We start from the raw sequence: 21366 nt of genomic DNA, 5'->3' as shown, positions 1-21366 counted from the left end.
CTTGAAAGCGTCATTTACTACTGTAACAGTTAAAGTTTGGTGAAAATATTTCAATAGTAGCTTCTGACGATTGAATCATTTTTTCTATGCTGTATGCTCAACCCAAGTTCCACATTGCTGAAGACATGAAAAAAAGACATGAAAAAATTAGTCACTACTTTAATACAAAACTGGAAAAAAACCATCTAATTCATGAATATTTAATATATATAACAGTGCATGTGTTTAATTGTCTGATTTCTTCTTGTCCGCTACGTCAGTCATAAACATGTTCACTGCCTTGAGTGATCATAGCATACAGCAAAAATCAATTTCCTCAATGGAGAATTAATTTTCACAATAAAAGCTCCAAATTGAGTGATATGCTTTTGAATCATACACAGTTTTTTTGTTGATCTGATTGCACTGAGTGGTTTTCAGCCGTAAAAAATCTGAAATTGCAAAGTAGCTGGAAGGTTAAAAGTTGAAAAGGCGTAAAAAGGAGCACGCTCAAAATAGCAGCATAGTGGTAATGGAGCTACCATACCTTTTGTCGTTGTAATTTAATACAAATTTCTACTGAACATGTTTGTTTACTGCTGATGGCGCAGTTAGACATGTTTATTTCTGCTGTGGATTTCAACTAGCCTGGAGTCAGTAAATGTTATCAGGTCATTTTTGCTGCTGCAAATCCTGAAAAATAACTCATTGTTTGTACATTTTCCTCTCTTTTTTTTCACATCCAGATAACGATCTAGAATCTAGTTCTGGCAATACAGGTTTCACACGTTCCAAGACAACACTAGACATGACTACCTCACCGAACAAAGCCAAAGTGCCGAAACTAGCCGGTATTAATGTCAACAGGATACGCAATGCCAAACTGATTGCTGAAAAAGCAATGAAGGTAAAATATTTGCAATGAAGTTATGTCTTAAAGAATAAACAATACTTTGACAAATGTGCATGCCATGAAAATTATTTTCGGTCAAGAAACTTCGTCACAGAAAATTTACAGTTATTTTCATCTTCCATCTTCTTACACTTTGTAATCTATTCTAGATCGAGAGACATTGTGAATTTTTGTGAATTTGTATTTTATTTCTACTTTTCAGACTAGGAAAATATTTTCCATCCACGGCCCATATCCAGTAGTGCGAGAGTGTCTCAGGAAACGTGGCTGGGTTGAGAAGCAATACAGGTACATGGCACCGCATGTCTTCAAGAAGAAATCCAACGGCGGTGACCAAAGTGATGACAGCGGGGATAGTGATGGGTCAGACAGCGATGATGGTGAGTTTAGCTACCAACCCTTCAGTCAAAATGTTGCAGTCCACTTCCAGTTGATAGTTCTATGGAAATGCCGACCAAATAAATAAAAATGATTTTGTGTTTAATATCATCAAGCCTTTTCCTATGATGATGTTTACGGGAGGTTGTGACATAATACTAATGGTTGTGTCACTTTGTTAAAACTGTTAAAATAACCGATTAAAATATCAGGAAAGAATATTGTAAAGGTGATGTTGATCATAAAATGTAGAACATGGTGTATGTACTGAGATTGATCCATCAAGGCATGCTGCCCAACCCATTCAGCAATAGATTCAACCATCTCATTTTCTCAGTGTCAATAAGTTAATTTTGTGCAGACAGTTGTATGTTAATTTCCTACAATCGAAATCCAATCAATTAAAATTGGCCCAATTAATAAGTGTTTAATCATGGCTGCATAATTTGGTTCAGGAATATTAATTGACAACAGTGTCTGTGTTCAGGTCTTCAACTCAATATAAGATAAGGGGAAAGGTAGACACCTTCATAACTTGTACCATAATTAATTTTTGGATGGGCATGTACCAGTACAGTAGATGTAGCTGTACTTTAAGTGGAAGTTTTAAAGACATCTGTTATTTGGAATAATAGACTAAGGTTGTACATGGCAAATCATGCAATATTATTGATGAAATCAAGTCAAGCTAGGTACAAAACTTTATTGCATCTGTGATTTTTATTCTTGATTTTGAAAGATAGTGGTCGAAAGTTTGCGTGAGGAAAGTTTGAGCAAGAGTTTATAAGTCTTTCACTTTTGAGTTGCAAACTACCTTAACCAGACTCATATGAACCTTCACTATTCTGGATTTTGTGGTTTTTGTTTTCAGATAACAACAATGATGATAGCGATGATGATTTCGCCGGCAACAATGATGAAAACTTAGAGGACAGTGATAGCATTTATGGGATCATGGTAAGTGATGAAGCGGTTCCTGAAATTACGCCAATTTTTCACTGGCAGCCATGTGACTTGACATATCATGAACAGCGTAATGTATTGGTTATGTCCTTAACGGCCAACATTTCCTTCTACCAATTTGCAGAGTTCAATTTCTGAATGAATTGAAAGGTTCTAGAAATATATTTACAAATGAATTATCTCCTTCGACCAGCACTGGTCAAATTTAGAAATATATTTACAAATGGATTATCTCCTTCGACCAGCACTAGTCAAATTTGTTCAGTTTCTGTTAAATATTTGCATGTAGAAAACAAAAAACTCAAAGCCCCCGGGTAAACATTAAAACATGATAACTTGATCGATATTAAATGATTTATCTTCACTTTAAAACAGACCACAACTATAGAATAACAATTTCTTGTCTGTTATAGATTCAGGATATTTGAACTGTATATAGGTTGAATAATACATTGTATACGCCACATTTTGGGTGAATTCCTTAATGACTTTTTTCTCTTTGATCAATCTTCCCCCCTCATAGTCTCGGATAGTCCGGAATGCTACGCCCACTTTCATATGGACGGTACGCAGGGATAGCATTGACTATAAATATCTGAGAAAGGACACTATAGTAAACCACTATGCAAGGAATGGATCCTTTACAACAAAGGTGAGATTCTGGATCCTTGTTGCCAGAAGCCCTTGCCACCATTCCAATCCTTACTTGGTACTGGCTACCATCGCTGGAGGATCTTTGGTTGACTTTATCGTCCATCATTATGCTTGGTGTTCTTACATCTGAACGGGTCCTTGTACTGATATGTGAAATCTAAACAGAAAATAGAAATGTAGGAAAAAATATTTTATTTATATCCATGGAGTTGTTATCCAATAAAGCCCTCCACTGGAGTATAAATAGTTGATGCCCGGTTTCTTGACTTTGCAGGTTGGGATTTGTACCAATCTGAGAAATTTGCACTGGTTCCAGGATATTGATCCTGATACTTTCTTCCCACGTTGTTACAAAATTGGAATTGATGAAGAGAAGATGGGATTCATAGGTAAGTAATGTTGGAGAGAATTATAAATACCGTACTCGTCCGAGTATAAGCCCCTGCTCGTGTATAAGCCCCCCTACTGATTTCAGAGGATTTTAGAAAATGCATTACATCCGTGTATAAGCCCCTACCCTAGTGTAACTCAAATACAGAAAGGTTAGGAGAGTATATTTGGTCATTTAAGTTGGCAAAATTACTTTTAGATAATAAAGAAACCATTAAAAGATGTTAAAACAATGGGAAACTGGAGTTCCCTTGACAGCATCGTAAGGAAAATGACACGTTTTCCCAGTACTATCTTGATTCTTTGACCCTGCTCACCCCCGTCGCCTAAATAGAACAGTCTCACTCACGTCGGCCATTGAAAATTTCATTCACAGCCACGATGTTTTCATGCTTGAAACATGCTGTTTCTTTTGTTTGAAGCAATTTAACCTTTCATTTGTGAAGACTTTTCCAGGTGACTATTACAATTTTCACTGCTATGTTGTTGTTTTCACAAGATGTAGACAGTTTGATACTGGAAAATTGAGTTGCCTTTCCGTGTAGGCTAAGGCAATGCATGCCTGTTCACATTACCGTACTCGTCCGAGTATAAGCCCCCGGTTCGGCAACACTAAACAGCGGTAAAACTAGGGGAGGGGCTTATACTCGAGCAACCCCAAGTTATCTGGCATGGACGCTTAATTTATGCTAATTTTATGCACGATTTTTTTCAACACCACTCGATTTTTCTATCGCTTTCAAAATCGACTTACAAATCCAAAGAAATTGATTGTACAATCTCTGAATACAGAAGTGACATTTTGGTGAAATTTCAGCGTCGAAAAAAAACCCAAACTTGAAACAAAGACGTCATGTATGCTGCTGTGAACAGGCATGCATTGCCCACACGGAAAGGCAACTCAATATTCCAATATCGAACTGTCTACATCTTGTGAAAACAACAACATAGCAGTGAAAATTGTAATAGTCACCAGGAAAAGTCTTCACAAATGAAAGGATAATTACTTCAAACAAAAGAAACTGCATGTTTCAAGCATGAAAACATCGTGGCCGTGAATGAAAATAAACAATGGCGGACGTGAGTGAGACTATTCTATTTAGGCGACGGGGGTGAGTAGGGTCAAAGAATCAAGATAGTACTGGAAAAACGTGTCATTTTCCTTACGATATTGTCAAGGGAACTCCAGTTTCCCATTGCTTTAACATCTTTTAATGGTTTCTTTATTATCTAAAATTAATTTTACCAAGTCAAATGACCAAATATACTCCCCTAACCTTTCTGTATTTGAGTTACACTAGGGTAGGGGCTTATACACGGATGTAATGCATTTTCTAAAATCCTCTAAAATCAGTAGGGGGCTTATACACGAGCAGGGGCTTATACTCGGACGAGTACGGTACTGTTGATCAGCAGCATACATGACGTCTTTCTTTCAAGTTTTGGGGGATTTTTGACGCTTAATTTCACCTAAATGTCACTTCTGTATTCAGAGATTGTACAATCAGTTTATTTGGATGTGTAAGTCGATTTTGAAAGCGATAGAAAGATCGAGTGGTGTTGAAAAAAATCGTGCATAAAATTAGCATAAATTATGCGTCCGTGCCAGATAACATGGGGTTGCTCGAGTATAAGCCCCTCCCCTAGTTTTACAGCTGTTTAGTGTTGCCGAACCGGGGGCTTATACTCGGACGAGTACGGTAAGTGGCATACTTGTAGTTGTGAAGCAGTTCTTAGTGTTTTAGTGTAATGTTTCATTAAGAGAAAATATGGTTTGCACACCTTTGGATAGGTTGACAGATTTTTGCATGGTTAAAAAGAAAGATGTTAGAGACTCACACTGGTGTATAAATGACTGTTACTATCCATTGATAATGAAATAGCCACATATAGCGTGAAACTTGTTATGGAGTGCATATTTATTTTTCCTTTTTGACCAACCTCTAATAGATGACTTCAGGATGACAGCTGCTGTGGCAGTGGTCAGGTGGGTAGTAGAGAGACATGCCGATGGAAATCTGGATCAGGAAGCGGAAGAGGACGAGGAGGGAGAGAAACAGGATGAGCCGGAGAACACGGATGATAAAGATCAGACACAGACGGAAAAGTCAAAAGACGAGGAAGAAAGTAAAGATAAAGATGATGGAGAAAATGAAGAAAAGGAATCAACGGAAAATAAGGAGAAAGATTCCACGGAAAAAGAAAAAAATTCTACAGATAATAAGGACAGCAACAATGCATCAGATAAAACTACAGTGCAATCAGGTATGACTTTGAACGAGGATATGAGGGATTCGTGTTTTGGTCTTCTCACATCTCCTCGCATTGAATAGTAATTCGATACAGTGATGGACACCTCAGGGTTGATTGAATCCAGTCAGTGCAAATGAAAAATTTTGTATATCTTGCAGTCTTTCTGTGGTGTCCCCTTCTCCACTAACTGTGAGAACAGGGGATGAAAACATGTTTTGCAATTTAATTAATGTGAGCTCCCTCAGAACATACCTCTGTAAAATTAGTTAAGTCTCTGTTTCCTTCTTTTCCATTAAATTCCTGTAGAGTAAATTGTATATGAAGCTCACCGCATTCTAATAGAATTATTAATTTATTTTATGTGAAAGGAACCACTATCTATCCAATTAAATGTAAAATTGTTTAGACCAGTTTTCAATCACCAAAGTTGTCATGGTTTTTGTCAAACAAAAATAAAATTTCCACCCACATCAACCATGCCTAGCTGTCTAGCTTTCTATTAGATTGGTTGAAGACATTCATCAGTGACAGCATTATCAATCAACTGAATGCTGTACATATATTCTGATAACGGCATGGGAGTATCTTGGTAGGTAATTCCGACCTGAGCCAACAGATGTATGCTAGACAAAAGAGAACATCAAAAATTGCAAATTGCAAATATGTGGTGAAAAATTTTTTTCCCCCAGGATTCAGTGCATATCTCTTTAATGTGTATTTCCTTCCATGCTTGCTTCTATACAGGTCGCAGATCGAAAGCCAAGAAAAGACCGGTGGTACTTCCGTCCGCTTTTCTAGAGCTTGCAGTGAAGATTTGTGACAACCATTTGGATCTCAAAGATCACGAGGACATAGACGTTGGTGTTGATGTGCAACCTTTGATGAACGACAGTAAATGGGACGCATTCCTCCCTCAATACTACCAACTCATACAGTAAGTATGGCAACAGGTATTCAAAATTTGCGAGAAAACTTCAGTGTTGCAATTTGTCCATCTGCAGGTCTCAATGATGACATTTCACCATAGTTACTCTGTGTCATCTTATTATGGACATTTAGTTTTTAGCTACTATAGACTATAGTCTATAGAAGCTATTAGGATGGGTATCCGTCCGGCGTCCGTCGTCAGTCTGTATGTATGTATGTATGTATGTATGTATGTCCGTTTGTGAGGCGTCCGTCCACTCAAATATCTTGAGAACCGCAGTACTTACTGATTTGATATTTGTTGTGTAGATGAAAAATACGATTTTGAGAAACTATTTTTTTTAATTTTTTGATATTGTTGAAAATAGGCAAATTAATGCCAAAAAAGGTGTTTTTGGTAAAAATCTTCTTCTTCATAACCGCTGGTCAGACAGCTTTGTTATTTGGTATACAGGTCCCTAGGGGTAACCCAACTTAGATTTGTTCAAATTGTGATGAAATATGCAAATGTGTATTTTTAAGGAATTTTTTTTGTCATTTTTGGTCAAAATTTGACTTACATTGTATGTAATTGTTGTACTGTATAAACCCTATCAATTCACCCAGAAAAAAAAAATTAATATGATTTTAAATAATTGAATTAATTAGGAAATCATCAAAGCCAAAATAATTTTAGTGTAGAATTATCAGAAAGTTCAACTTTTTTTGACAGTTCATAGTGAAATGCTTACCATCTTGGAGGATTAAAACATGTAAAGGCAACTTTCCTGAATTCCAACTTTGACATATTCTGAACCGTCATTTATTGTGCCCTGTATGTTATCTAAAAGAAATTGCTCAAAATAGTCAATAGAGATAGAGATAGAGAAAGTTCTAATTTCCATTTATGGTTGACTTGGTAAGGATAAAATAAAATTACTTTTTGAGGAAAAAAATAAAGTGGTCAATTAAAAGAGTGGTCAAAGTGATAGGGTTTTTATGGTAAAGCTGGGCTGTATAAAGATTCCTCATGTGCTATTTATAGCAATTATGCAATCTGTGTAAACAGTGCAATGAAAGTGTAACATGATTCCTTATAATGCATTTGGTGACCTTGAACTTCTTAAGTTTCAAACCTTTGTCTCTTCAGTGTGCTTTCTCTGAGTATGTACAGTCTCAACTTATTAAACAGAACTCACAATGTTAATCAAAGATATCCACCTTCTTCATCAATACACGTGTCACAAAAGGTTATTCTCTACATAACTCAACAGAGCTGATCTGTCAACTGTTGAGTTGCTTGTTTTTTCAAAACCACTGGTCAGACAGCTTTAATATTTAGTTTACTTGTCCGTAGGATGACCTTAGTGAGATAATTTCATACAGTCAGGAAATACTTAATTTTGTATCCATGTCTATAGTAGCTTCAGGGACTTTGGCCCTATGTTTATTCTTTCTAAATCTCTTATGTGTTACTTTCCAAAATTTATTTTTTTGTTATGAAGTCATGAAGGTATCTATAGTCTCAAGTCATCCTGCAGATGCAGGTGGTTAGGTTCAATAAATGGCAGGTTTGACAAAACCTGAATGCATTTCTGTAATTATAGTTGGTGAAACGGTAGCAGCTAGATTCATTTGCTCAATTTGATGGCGATTGCACCATTTCAGGTCACTAGAATTGATGCTGTTAAACTTCAATGAATGCCACACAGCATCGAGACAGTAGTAGAAGAAATGTCTATCATTATTTTATCATTGAAATGCTCTCTGAAGAACATGAAGGCATCTGGGTTTCACAGTTGCCTTTACTTGAATTCTCTGATCACACACTTGACTTTTTCTCCTTCATTTCGCAAATAGTGATGGCGCCACCATCAAGAACTCGTCAACGTACTATGAAGAATGTAAATATTTACTAAACCGTCTGAAAGCAAGAAGTCCTCAGTTCCATCTTGATGGTCTCAGGAATGTTTGGATCGTCAAACCCGGTGCAAAGTCAAGGGGCAGAGGTTAGTGCCACTGAATGTAATTTTCCCCTCCACTAAGATTGTTAATACTGCAAATGCCAGCATGTTGGAAATTCGTTCTTTAGAAAGAACTTATTTCAAGGATCATGTGATCAAAAATCAATTATCGTCAATATTTTCTGTCAGTACCGGTATTATCATAAGCTATGTATGAATTTTCTGTCCAAAAGAAGCATTTTATTATATTCATTTTCTTTATCGTATTTATAACTTTGTTTTGTGATCCCTGCCAGCTGGTGAACCGTCACAGTGATTAAACTATTGACATGTTTTTCAACCGGCAGGTATCATGTGCATGGACAGGCTTGAAGAGATTACAAAGCTAGTGTCCAGCCAAGTGGTCAGAAAAGAGGGGAAGTGGGTGGTTCAGAAGTACATAGAGCGCCCTCTATTGATATATGAGACCAAGTTTGACATCAGGCAGTGGTTCCTGGTGACTGACTGGAACCCATTGACGATATGGTTCTACGAAGACAGCTACCTCAGATTCTGCACGCATAAATTTACACTGAAGAATCTAGAACAGTAAGTGTCTTTCTGGTGTGATTTGTTATACTGGGAACCGTGCATTTGATTTTCACATGTGTTGAAAACTACAAAATCTAACTTGATTGAACCAAATGTTTTTCTCAATTATTGAAAAAAATTATCATCAAATTTTTTTCTGCGTTTTAAGTCAATCAGCACAATTTTCATTTATCTCGGAGTATAGGTTATTAATAATGAGTCCCATTGATGTAATAATTACTTCCATTTTGAATTGATATTTTGTGACTGATTCATTGTTTTGTAAAAAATTTTTACTTCATGATATTTAGACTATACGATATTGAATTTTGAGAACACCAGATTTGTTAAACCCCTTATCTTCTATTGTAACCTTTGACCAAACTCTATGGAGGGAAACTGGATTAAAATGCACTTTTGATGTTTTGAACAAATACAGGTGGTCTCAATTTGTCGATAGACAGTTTTTGCCTTTATCAAGTTTTGCTTGCTGTAAATGCATCAATTTTTACCAACAAACTCACAAGCGATACTATTTTACAGGAAAATTCACCTTGCCAACAATTCCATCCAGAAGAACTATGAGAACGAGAATGTGAGATCTCGCCACTTGCCCGACGACAACATGTGGAGCTCGGAAGAATTTTCCACCTACCTGAAAAGGCGGGGCCATGGCGACGTCTTCCGGGAGGTGATATATCCCGGAATGAAGCAGGCCATCGTTTGTGCCTTGCAGTGTACTCAGGACATCATAGATGCCAGAAAGGTAACTATACCATGAAAGCATGGTGACTGCAACTGAGCATTTTATTAATAGGGACATCTGTCAGAGCAGACAAATCAAAACGTTCACCTTTGTCACTGCCACCTTTGCATCAAAATGGTTTCCGAGGCAACTCACCGCTTGACTTTTCTAAGTTTCACTTGTACAGGAAGACAATTTCAAAATTGGGTGTCAATTCAGAGAAGATTGCGATCAATGTGGACAACCCTTACCGAAAATTTAGGCCTCCCGCAAACTGTTACTGCAAATTTGCCGCAAACTGTTACTGCAAATTTGCCGCAAGCTTTGCAGTAAATTTGCAGCAAACTATTTGCCGCAAATATGCGGGTGGTTCATTTTTCAGATGCAAATTAGGTTTCTTGTGAACTTGCTGCAAATATGCAGCAAACTCCCTGCCGCAACGTTGCTGCAAACTCTTTGCAGCAAATTTGCGGCACAATCCTTGCAGCAAACTTGCGGCAAATTAATTTGAATATTACTGAAAATAATACAGCAAATTATTTTGCATGTTACTGCACATTTGCTGCAAATTACACAATGCAAAATTTACTTCAAAAGTTGGTATAATTCCACGACAGTCAGCTCTGGAATAAACTTTTACCAATTTCAGTTATAGTAAGAAAACTAAATACATTATAATAGACAAGAGATACTGGAAACCAAAGAAGTAACACAATTAAGTGACAGCAAAATTTCTTGTATTGTACCACAAGTTTCAAAATTTTATCTTCTCCAAAAATATAAGTTCAGTTCAGATATGTACACAGAAGTTGTAGAATCACTTGTGTAGACATGGCCAATGTCAGTGACAAATCTTACAGCAGACTGTGGACAGCACAAGATGTGTTTTATCCAACCACCGTCCCTCCACTTACCCGGTGGGTGAAGGGACGGTGATCCAACTAAGCTCTTAAATACCAGTTTCACGAGAAACAATGGTCAGTGCAAATAAAGTTATTATAAATAAAAAGACGACAGAGAAAAAAAGGTTAAATTCAATTGTGGTAGAATTTATTTTATGTGCCATGTTCATTTCATGCCAAATAAGTGTCATGATCATGTCAAGATTTTCTTTTGACTTGAGAAGTTTCATGTAACATTTACATTACTGTCAAAGGCTGCGATTTGGCTTTCTGTTCTCTGAATTTCTTGTCCTCTTTAGTGTACCAGCAATGGATTCTGAAAAAAATAAATCGTTCAGGGAAGAGTGTAAGTCTTTACCGTTTGACCAAACATTGTAAATTCATGAAAGAAATCGATAATTATTTGAAAATGAGATATACTCAAAGTTGAAAAATTGAAGCAGAAAATGCATAAATATTCATGATCGAAATTAAAATGTCCGACAGCGGACAACTCGCCGTATGCTATGTTGTTTACATACACGACGGCGACAATCTGCAAAAATCTCAGCACTTACTGTAAGTGTAAGTAACTGTTGTGAAACGAAAGTGAATTCAGTATGAATCAGTACTCAACGAAAATTTATCTTTAGGTAAACATTGCAATACAACGATTACAGAACATAATAGCGATGTACAGAAGAACGGTACATTGACTTACATTAACATTGTGAACGGCTCGCAGACGCTGGACGATCGCCGGTTGCAGGTCTCTCCGTGCTGTGTGTAAATACCGTACTCAGAAAATATAGTCGGCATCTTTACTGCCGCTCGCGTTCACAAATTTAGAACTCCACCTGTCCCTGGTACTGTATTCACGTTTTTGCAACTATGTGATATCATTTGGCTGGTGATTCCATAGAAAGATCACGAAATTGTCCACTAGATAACTCCCTGATCACAAGTACGCAGCCGACACTGGCCGATGGTACTAAAATCTAACTTCGCGCCGATCAAGCCTTATGACGATAAACGGAAGTGCGATCTATAAATCATTACGCGATTGATAATGTAGTCCCGTTTTTAAACGCTGGAATCGACTCTACATCTGCACCAATCCGTTATATTTCACACTTAATGCAGCATTTAATTTATTAGTTTAATGAAAATGGTTATTATTATCATAGAAAGACTGAAAAGAGAGTAAAAATTCTTTCAGCACGAAAAATCAATATCAATGCGCGAACTGACCTTGATGAACCGTGACCGGAGAGTGTGAAACATGTCGGCTGCTCACAGCTGATACACAGGACGTGTTGGACGTTTGTGAAGTAGCGCATTGAATTTTTGTACAGCGACTCGGGATGGAGTGTAATCCTAAACCTCAAATTTGTGCTCGACAATATAACTCTAACGCTGAAAACATGGACACAAGCCTTTTACCTCGACCTGTGTTATCAGAAGGCGAGATTTTGTTGGCGCCATCGATGGGACACAGAGTGTAAGCTGCAGTGCATTGTACGTACCGTATACTATATTGATGGGATATAGCTTGGAGCACAGCCACTACTCTGCTTGGAGGTAGTAGCGGGTCCTTGCTTAAACCAAACATTAGGTACAGATTTGCAGTAACAAAAGTCTACGACGTGTCCTTACAGACCATCATCAGACGCACATTTCGTCCAAACTGATTGCATTTTGGTATCATGCGCAGAAAATACAGGGTGTAACTTGCAAGACAGACAAGTCCCTTACTCCCTGTTTTAAAAATTTGTTTCCCTAAAAATTCAGTTTTCGATCCAACCATAATTGAACCAGACTGTCAAAGGTTACTTTTATTACATTATGTCACTACAGTATATACTATAGATGCACTCTTATATCCATGCAATGCTTTCACCAGCTTAACTGAAGCTGTCCATTAATATCTAGCATTACCAGTTATTATAATTTAAAAAGTGGATTGTCTGTTATGAAATAAATGAACTTAAATATAAATGAAAGATCAATTTTGTGTTGCTTACATATGACTGGTCACGAAGTGCAACTGTACACAGTGTGTAGTGTGTACTCCCTGGCAATGAAATAGTGGGCAATATGTCAATCATGTGTTGCTGCATATTTGCAGCAATGTACTTGTTTGCTGCAAATTTGCAGCAAAATGATTTAAGGGTTTGCAGGAGGGTCACAGCTAGCTGCAAACTTCTGCAACTCCTTCCTGCAAGCTATATGCTTGCTGCATATTTGCAGCAAACTTGCGGCAAATTTGCAGTAGAAATAATTTTCGGTAAGGGAAGAGAAAGAGAAAGGGTAAATTAGAATTCTTAGGAGGCATGGCCCAGTGGGTAGGCTACTGTACTCAATATCATAGGATCACAGGGTGGTGACTTTGAAGGACAAAGTGTGGCCAGAGTAGCTAGTAGACTCAACATCAGAGGATGGTGATTTCAAAGACTCAAGCATGGTGTTGTGCCCTTGAGTGAGGCACTTTCAATACTCCTTATTGCTCCAGTGGGTAGTGGGAACCTCATCCTGTAAGTGGGCTTAGTGCTTGTTGGAAGATTGAGTAAATTAAAAAAGAATTGTGTTGGGGAGGAAAAACAAACAGGAAAAAATATATTTAATATTTTCTCACGTTTCTGGTCGTCTTTCTCCTTTGCAGAACTCCTTTGAACTGTATGGTGCAGACTTTATGATAACTGACGACTTTCAGCCATGGCTCATTGAAATCAACTCCAGTCCGGCCATGTCTGCCAGTTCCAGCATCACGGAAAAGATGTGCTACGATGTGATTGAAGACACAATGAAAGTTGTACTCGACAGGAAATACGACAAGAATTGTGATACTGGCAAATTTGAGTTGATTTGTAAACAGGTAGGACATGATTTACGACCGACCTCACAGGATTTCTACAGTGTCCTTCCTTGGCAACCCTTTCTGATATTTGAACACACAGTCATAATCTAATGTTTTGTAAATATCAAAGTACAAAAAACATCAGTGCCAATTGGTTTCGAATCTGATGTTTAGAGATGTTGTAGCAAACTTTGACTGTTGCCTTTTTTAAGCCAGAACTTAAATTCAACTCCACCAATGTTTAATCTCAACACAGTGTTTTGGCCCAAATACCCATCAATACTTGACGTAGACCTGTTCACAGGGAAATGGTATGAACAAGACTAGTGAAGGGTAACATAAATATTACAAGATATCTAAGTATTCCTATGAAGCTAAAAATTTGACTGTAAGATTATAGATACCATAATAACTCCCGGTAGTTTTCATTCATGTAGAAGAATGTAATTTTTTTGATTGGCACATGGAATATCTCCTATTCGTGATTCAAAGCTTACTGTAGTAACAACTCTCACAAGGCAGTACAAATTTTTTTTCTTTCAATGTCATAGCAACAAGTGTTCGCTCCGCCTTACATTGGCATAAATTTACATGTGGAAGGCCAGCAGATCCGGAAACCAAATTATGTTAATAAACAGAAGAGTGTTGCGTCCATCACCCCAAGATTGACAGACTTGTCGCCATACACAGCCAAGGCAGCCCCTAAGCAGACGTCTTCAGACACATCAGTCTCCACAACATCTGTCAATCAAAAGCCCTCGCCCAATCAGAAGAAAGCGGCAGACAAGTCGCCCAGTCAAAACCAGAGTGAGAAGATGACAGCTGCACAGGTTGAAGAAGTCAAAAAGAAGTACTCAGGTACGAATAGTGATGAAAATGTTCCGAAAAAACCATACCATCTCAAGACTATTAAGCCGTATAATCTTACGGCGAAACAGAAAGCCAAATTCGCTCCGTACCTCGCGGAAGACAAAGAGCTGAAAGACTCACTGGGGAGTTTAAAAGCTCCACAGATCAACAGACCACAACAAACAGTGAACAAAAATTTCAAACCTACCAAAACTTCAACGGTTCCCACACCGCTGAAAATACAATTCCAACATAATAATGTCAATAACACAAAGTTAGTTATAACCCACGGTCCAAATGGTGTCACGGTTTATTCAACTGTTTGAAGTTCCCTTGTTTGAAGTTCCCTTGTTTTCAACATCCATAATTGTTGCTTCCACCAAAGAAGGGGTTTGCATATTGTCAGTTTCAGGTTCAAAAGGACAAAGTCAGTGCCTCTGAAATTCTTTTACTGGTACAGTAAGTTATGGAATACCTTAAAATGAAGCAATTAATCAAGCGATATTGATATGTGATAAGCACGTATGCGATGGTTTTGAGTTTCTGAAAAACTGAGTAATCTGACTGACTTTTTAAAAAAAAGAAAAACCCTGACAAAAAATAATTTCAGAAGACAGTGACTGTGTTCTTTTCCCTTTCAAATCTATTTGAAGTGCAAAAGCATTGTGGAAACATTCAGTTAAGCCAAATACAGAAGAAGTATGCCGGGTTTTCGTTGATATTGGGTACATCCAGCAATGGATAGCACAGACATCTGGTGTTATCCATGGAGCTGTTAAGAGTGTAGCTCATGAAAATTTCAAACTCATTCACGTTATTTAAACATTAATTTTGTCTCAAGATGTTTTATCTGTTTGAAAGGTGCAATTTCTGGCATACCATGATTGTGTCTATTTCAGCAAGATAGGATTATGTTCTGTTGAGGTTCAAATGAGACGTAAATTGACCAACAAGGAATTGTCTCAGAAGTTTCTGATACACTTTATGCTTTACAAGGCAAAACAGAACCTCGTGTTCTTTTTTCAGCAGTAGTGTACATGTATATATAGCAACCCAAGATTTTTTTAATTCACACCCTTCCTGTAGTCTTTAAGACTCTTAATATCATTGTATTACTGAAATAATAATTTCAGGATACTTTGGATCACTTAAAATTTTTGAAAGCAACATTCTCGTCAACTTGAAGAGGGAAAGTGAACGTACTTTCTTATCTCTTTGCAATAATTTGTGTTATCAACTCTGTTTCGAGAGATTACCGTTGATGTATCGTAAGTGTCACAGGTTGTAGTTGTCGCCAACTCACTGTTTGGAGAAATGTTTATTTTGATCAATGTTATCTGAATTTTGTTTTTATTTTATGTGTGCAATAAGACGTCTCTGTAGTCTTCCAACAGTGTTATCGCCATAGTTTTTTTCATCCCAACAAAAAAAAAAATGCAGAAACTTAGTTATAAGAGTCTGATTCACAGGCAGAAAACTACAAACAAGCTCAGCAACCTCTTAGGCTTCAAGATGGGTTTGGTTTTTATATGATCCAAAACTTTACCCATCCAAGTGTTGGTACAATATGTATGTTGAAGGCAAGGAATTCAGATGTCGGAAAGCGAGTCATGCTGAAGGAGCTCTACTCACGCATCCTTCCGTGTGTCCCCATGATTTGGACTGATACGTGCACTAGCAGAGTAGCAAGTGAAATGACACTTTTTATGTTGCTGTTCAGATTAAGGTAGTATGTGCCTCAAAAGTGAAAGACTTAAACTTGCGCTATAATTTTTTTCAGTGAAACTTTCAAGCATATTCTCACCAAATCAACAATAAAAATCAGGGATCACCACGTAAAGTTTGGAACTAAGAGAAACAAATTCCCTAATATTTACCAATATTTGAAATTCAAAATGGTTGCCATCCCTATGTTTAGTCTATGGGGGAAAAGTAAATCTTTGATTTTCGAAAAACTAAGACGGTAAAGTTTATCTGATCTTGAGCTTTTAAATTAGCCCTACAAGTGGTAGATCTGAAAAAAAATTTAAAAATTTGAGAGTCCCAATATATGTCCCCGAGGCACATTCTACCTTAATGAGATCACATCATTGAAATGGTTTTACTATGATTTCAGACAGTTGCCTTACGTGTAATTTGAAGTTGAAAGTCTTTATACCTTGTGACTTTGTAAACTTCAAAACTGAAAACGAATATACACAAACAGACTCTCTGTTGGAAAGTTAACCCGGTAACAGAGTTCTCAGAGATTACAACAGCACAGTCATGTTGTTTAGCAAGGGGGAAGTCATACTGTACAAAACCCTTGATGTACGTTTGGGGAAGGGTCATCTTTTCCTGTGGTCTTTGACTACTGATATAGAAATAACGGGCGATGCGCTGACCATTAACGTTTAGTTGTGGGCAAGGGCGAGAGGAAAGCCAAAAATTAATGGGCGAGGCTTGCCGAGCCCGTTAATTTGGTTTTCCTCGAGCCCGCGCCCACAAATAAACGTTAATGGTCACAGCGGAGTCTGTTATTTCCATTATATTATCAGCGAACCCCAGAAAACCATCAAAATTTCCAAAAATTTCAGGAGCGAACGGCAACTGGGCCCCAGAAACTGAGCAATACGCAACGCACTGTCACGCGCGCTGTAAAAAACTGGCAAATCCGGAAATGTTTTCAAAAAAAAGTATCTCAACTTGACCTACAAGTGCTCCATTCTATTTTGTAATTGATTATGATTTATGTTTGAACAGTAAAGTTACGATAATTTGAGTTGTTAATCTTATTATTCATATTCACGGGCATGTAAACGATTACTGTGTATTTGTGGTCAGTCACGTGGTTCAGCTTGACCAATCAAAATGCGACGGACAGGGCATGGTAATATAATATAGGTGCCACAGTGTTAAAAAAATGAAATGAACATATAAACCTACTGACATCATTCGTAGACAGTACGCCTGATTTTGTTATGTTTTGATTACTCATGATTTGATAAATTGACTCAGATGCCACAAGGGAGCCAAAAAAATCAATCAAATGATAAAAAGTTTCTGTCCCAAGCTACTTTGAGCATACTTTATGTTTGTCGTAACATGTAAAAGAGCTTACACAGTACATGTCCACCATGCGCGACTCAAAACTCTGTGAGATGTATCGAGCTTGGCTTGCTGGAGAGTACATCATAATAATGCATGATGAGAATATCTTGATCATTTTTCTCTTTCTCTCTCTCACTATATATTCCATCTCTCTAAAGGCGATATGATGCTAGCACAGGTAATATTGTACTTCATGCAAGATTTTTTTTGGGTCACAGTAAAACTAACAACTAACAAACGCCATTGACTTTTGGAATTTTGGAATTTTGTCTTTTTTTTGGATCTAACTTTAACTGACCACTGATCACACATGGTGAAGAAACTCACACTGTTTGTGTTGTTTTTAGTGTGATTATAATAACATATAATATGCACGAATGGTAATGTCATGCCATCAGTGTATGTTGAAGCGTGTCAAAGGTCAAATGTGAGATGCTGTATCCTGTGAAATGACCTCTGACCCCGAGCAAGCACTGTTGCCATAATTGCGTTGACTTGTGGTCTTTTTTTGAGTATTTTTTGACTTAGTATGGATTTTGACTTTTGTTGTATTTTTTTTTTTTTTTGCCAATCAGCAGATACACTGTAATTAATAAACTTTTCCCTTTTGCGCCTTTTTTTTTTCTTCTCTTTCTAATTATAGCATCGACTGAGGCATAAAAAAATTAAAGAAAAGATGGAGTACATGAGAGAAGAGATTAATGAACTAGCCAAGTTGGTTACACCGGGGCGAGTGGGTGGAGACATCTATAGCGTCATGTTGACATGTACTAACTAGTTCTCATACAATTTACCTTCATTGATCCTTGTCTAAAATCTAAGTTCTTTTCTCTTCTTCCCCATTTTTTTTTGTTTTGTTCGTTTGTCAATTTTACTTTATCCAGAGTCTGCAGAACTCGCCCGGTTGCATCCGTTCAGGTTCTCATTTAAACAGAAAGGGTGAGCCCTAACCCCCGTAGCTGGACGTGGATGCAGTGGCCGTCAACATTGCAGCCTCTTCCCTGTACTTTGATCACCTGTGTTTGTGACTGAGGTGGTTTTTGAATAGCCAGCCCGTGTGAGCTGTGTGCTCACCCACAGATTGAGACATGGCACTCTTATTCTTTTTTGGAGGGCCAATTTGAATTAGTGGAAAGACTCGTTTTGACCCCATGACATCTCAATTATGTTGAGAAAGTAAAGTTTAGTGCAGCTTTGTCATTTTTACAAAAAATAAACATGCATTTAGACTTTTGATGGGCATCAAATAGATGGCATATCAAATTAAATGAAAATCTGAAAAATATTCAAAGTCTTCAGGGTCACAGAAAATTGAACTGTAAAATTCAGTCTAGTAATTATGAACTGTATTACAGCAGGAAGAGAAAGGTTTTGATGTATGGCCCAAAAATGTACACAGTTCTTAGCAACTGTAAAATATGACATTAACTTCGGCACCGAGTTGTTTAGCATTTCAAAAGATAAAAATCTTGTGAAAAATCAAAAGCTACTGTACATGCTGGCTCATGTTACACTGTTTTTGAGTTCACAAACACAGGAAGACCAGTCTTGGAACCAAAAGTTTGGGCTTCTAACTAATAATCACATTTTTGTCACATACACACAGTCTGTTTGACTTGTGCGTGCTGTCCAAGTTCATCAAAAACTAAATTTATGTGGCTCAATTTTGTCTAACATGCACTAATCACCTCAGCCTAACCCTCTGTTGCCAGTGTATTATCTCTGTTGCAGGTCTTAAACCCTTTCACTGCCATATAATGGTATCACCCTATTGTTTTCAATGGAGTGGTTTGAACCATGTGTAGGAAAATGGGGATGAAAGGGTTGATGTGGCCATGTCATTGTCTCGCATTCATACACATTATTCACTTCACTGCTTTTAATGGAGGGTTATTTTTGTGTGATCACCCCCACACCATATTGCAATATCCTTGTGGCCCTAGCTCTTTTTAATGCATGCCTTCATCAGTAACCCCTTCCTTACCTATGCACTTTTCCTTTGTCCTCTTTCCTCACGCAGGTCCCCTTAGTACAATAGATGGCACCTGGGGGAGATCTTGTCCTCGCTGTGGCCACGTCAACGGAGTCAAATTGAGCACTTCGTCGGAATCCACTGCGTGCCAGTGCTCGCGTGACAGCATAGTCACTCCCACGCCTCTGCAGTTACCGCAGCATGCTCGATACATAGCCTCACCCGAACCCATACCTCGGAGTAGCACCTTTATCAAAGCCTATCGCGCAGATGCTGTTAGGATTAGCTCGACCTCCCTTAAGGAGCATAGCAAATCACAGTTTGGCTTTCCGCCTTCCAGAAATGTGAAACGCCTAGGCCAGACTATTAAGCAGACTCCAAAGAATGATAAAATCATACGGACAGTGATACGTTACGAGGAAGACGGTACGATAAAACCGCAGACTTGCCAAATGACCATAGTTTCTCCAAGGTAGCTATCCCCATGAAAACAGCTTACCCTTGAAAGAAGCATTAGACATTTGTATGACAAAAAATGACAGATTCTGTCTTTCATTTCTTCTTTATGCTAAGAAAAGCAAATCTGTCTCTCCCTACACTTGACTGACAGTGGGAGTATACACATTTTTTTTGTTGTGAAATTTGTCACTGTATTTACAAGCAAGGACAAGAATTAGTGATATTATTAAAACACTTCTTGTTGTATTAGTGTGTCTGTTTTGTGAGCAACGTAAGAATTATGTCACAATGCCAAATTATTGTGTTCTAGGGAGCCAGTACAACATGTACACATAATAAAGAAAGCATTACCTTCAGATGCGATCATTGAACAGCCGTCCATCCATATCTGATACTCAATGTTTGACCCACAGCTTCATTTGCAATTATGCATCGTTGTGGCTTCATGTTGTGTTGTCATAACATTTGCAAATCATGTGTCATATTATGAGTGCTATTGTAAATATGCCATCATGATACTCGTTGCATTTCTGTATTTGTATTCCTTTTTTGGGGAAAATAATCAAAAATATGAAAAAAATTGGCTGTGATTGACTTTTGATAGTGTTAATTGATCATAGCATACAGTATGTATACACAAATGTGGCAATGTCAGATATTTGAACTGAAATGTACCCATGTGTCTGTAATATGTAAATTTTTCTTCCATGAAATTAAGGAGCACTTTGTAATATGGGTACGGGTATACAACATTATGTAAATAAGAATGAAATTTTTTTTATGTTCATTTCTGAATAAAGTTTGAATTCATAGAAAAAGCTGTAATATTTTTTGATTTGCTATGAATTACAAATTGTGTCAATCAATGAAATAATTTCTGAGTAATATTTTAATAGGGGGAATTTATCAAATTGAGCTGTGGCTTTTTTTCACGTGACTAAACTAATTCTCTGAAAGCAGTGTGTGAAATGGATGAACTCTAGTTTTGTAAAACTGAAAGAGGCAATTCAGAGAATGTACGAAGTTACAAATTTACTTCAATACCGAATAAAATACTGGATACAACAGATTAAGGAATGTGTGTGTTTTCTTTTCTGACTGATATACCCCGGCAGGTAAGTCTGTAGTTCAACTTTGCATTGACAGATGCTGGCTTTAAAGTATGCTTCAGACACATTCATCTAGATTTTAAACAGCTGTTGCCATGCAATGGGCCCATCATGCATCATTTGATAATCTTCAGTGCTTCTGAACTAGGGCTATCCCTCCCTGTCCGCCTGATAGGTTGATTTTCCGTCGTTGTCCGTCGTCCGTCGTCGTCGTCGTCTGTCGTCGTCCGTCAACAATTGCCTTCTCCTCTGAAACTGCAAGTCCAATTGCTGTGAAATTTTATATGCAGTTCACTTGAGGTGACCTCACTTCAGTTTGTTCAAATTGTGGTGAAATTTGCATATTTGTATTTTTGGGGCATTTTTTGGTCTTTTTAGTAAAAAAATCTTCTTCTCTGAAATCGCATGTCTGATTGCTTTGAAATTTGATATGC

General features: G+C 37.5%; 1 protein-coding gene across 7 annotated transcripts in view; it reads left to right on the top strand.

The window, feature by feature from the left end:
* Positions 1–20892, top strand: part of LOC139135068 (tubulin tyrosine ligase 3-like) — a 38606-nt gene extending 17714 nt beyond the window's left edge. For 3 of the 7 annotated variants that reach the window (XM_070702264.1, XM_070702262.1, XM_070702266.1), the window contains 15 exons: positions 726–886; positions 1095–1272; positions 2142–2227; positions 2757–2885; positions 3162–3276; positions 5228–5542; positions 6275–6464; positions 8297–8445; positions 8748–8988; positions 9514–9736; positions 13259–13471; positions 14005–14311; positions 17551–17570; positions 18036–18159; positions 19413–20892. In XM_070702264.1, coding sequence (XP_070558365.1) covers positions 726–886; positions 1095–1272; positions 2142–2227; positions 2757–2885; positions 3162–3276; positions 5228–5542; positions 6275–6464; positions 8297–8445; positions 8748–8988; positions 9514–9736; positions 13259–13471; positions 14005–14311; positions 17551–17570; positions 18036–18159; positions 19413–19840 — 2879 coding nt within the window. In that variant the 3' untranslated portion in view covers positions 19841–20892. The remainder of the gene's footprint in view (positions 1–725; positions 887–1094; positions 1273–2141; positions 2228–2756; positions 2886–3161; positions 3277–5227; positions 5543–6274; positions 6465–8296; positions 8446–8747; positions 8989–9513; positions 9737–13258; positions 13472–14004; positions 14312–17550; positions 17571–18035; positions 18160–19412) is intronic. The other 4 variants (XM_070702263.1, XM_070702268.1, XM_070702265.1 and 1 more) reach the window with 3 other exon arrangements.
* The last annotated feature ends 474 nt before the right edge of the window (positions 20893–21366 follow it).

The sequence above is a fragment of the Ptychodera flava genome, chromosome 6, assembly GCF_041260155.1.
Source record: "Ptychodera flava strain L36383 chromosome 6, AS_Pfla_20210202, whole genome shotgun sequence".
In the NCBI taxonomy this organism is placed as follows: Eukaryota; Metazoa; Hemichordata; class Enteropneusta; family Ptychoderidae; genus Ptychodera; species Ptychodera flava.
Note: the sequence above shows the minus strand (reverse complement) of the source record. Positions and strands in the feature narration are given on the sequence as shown.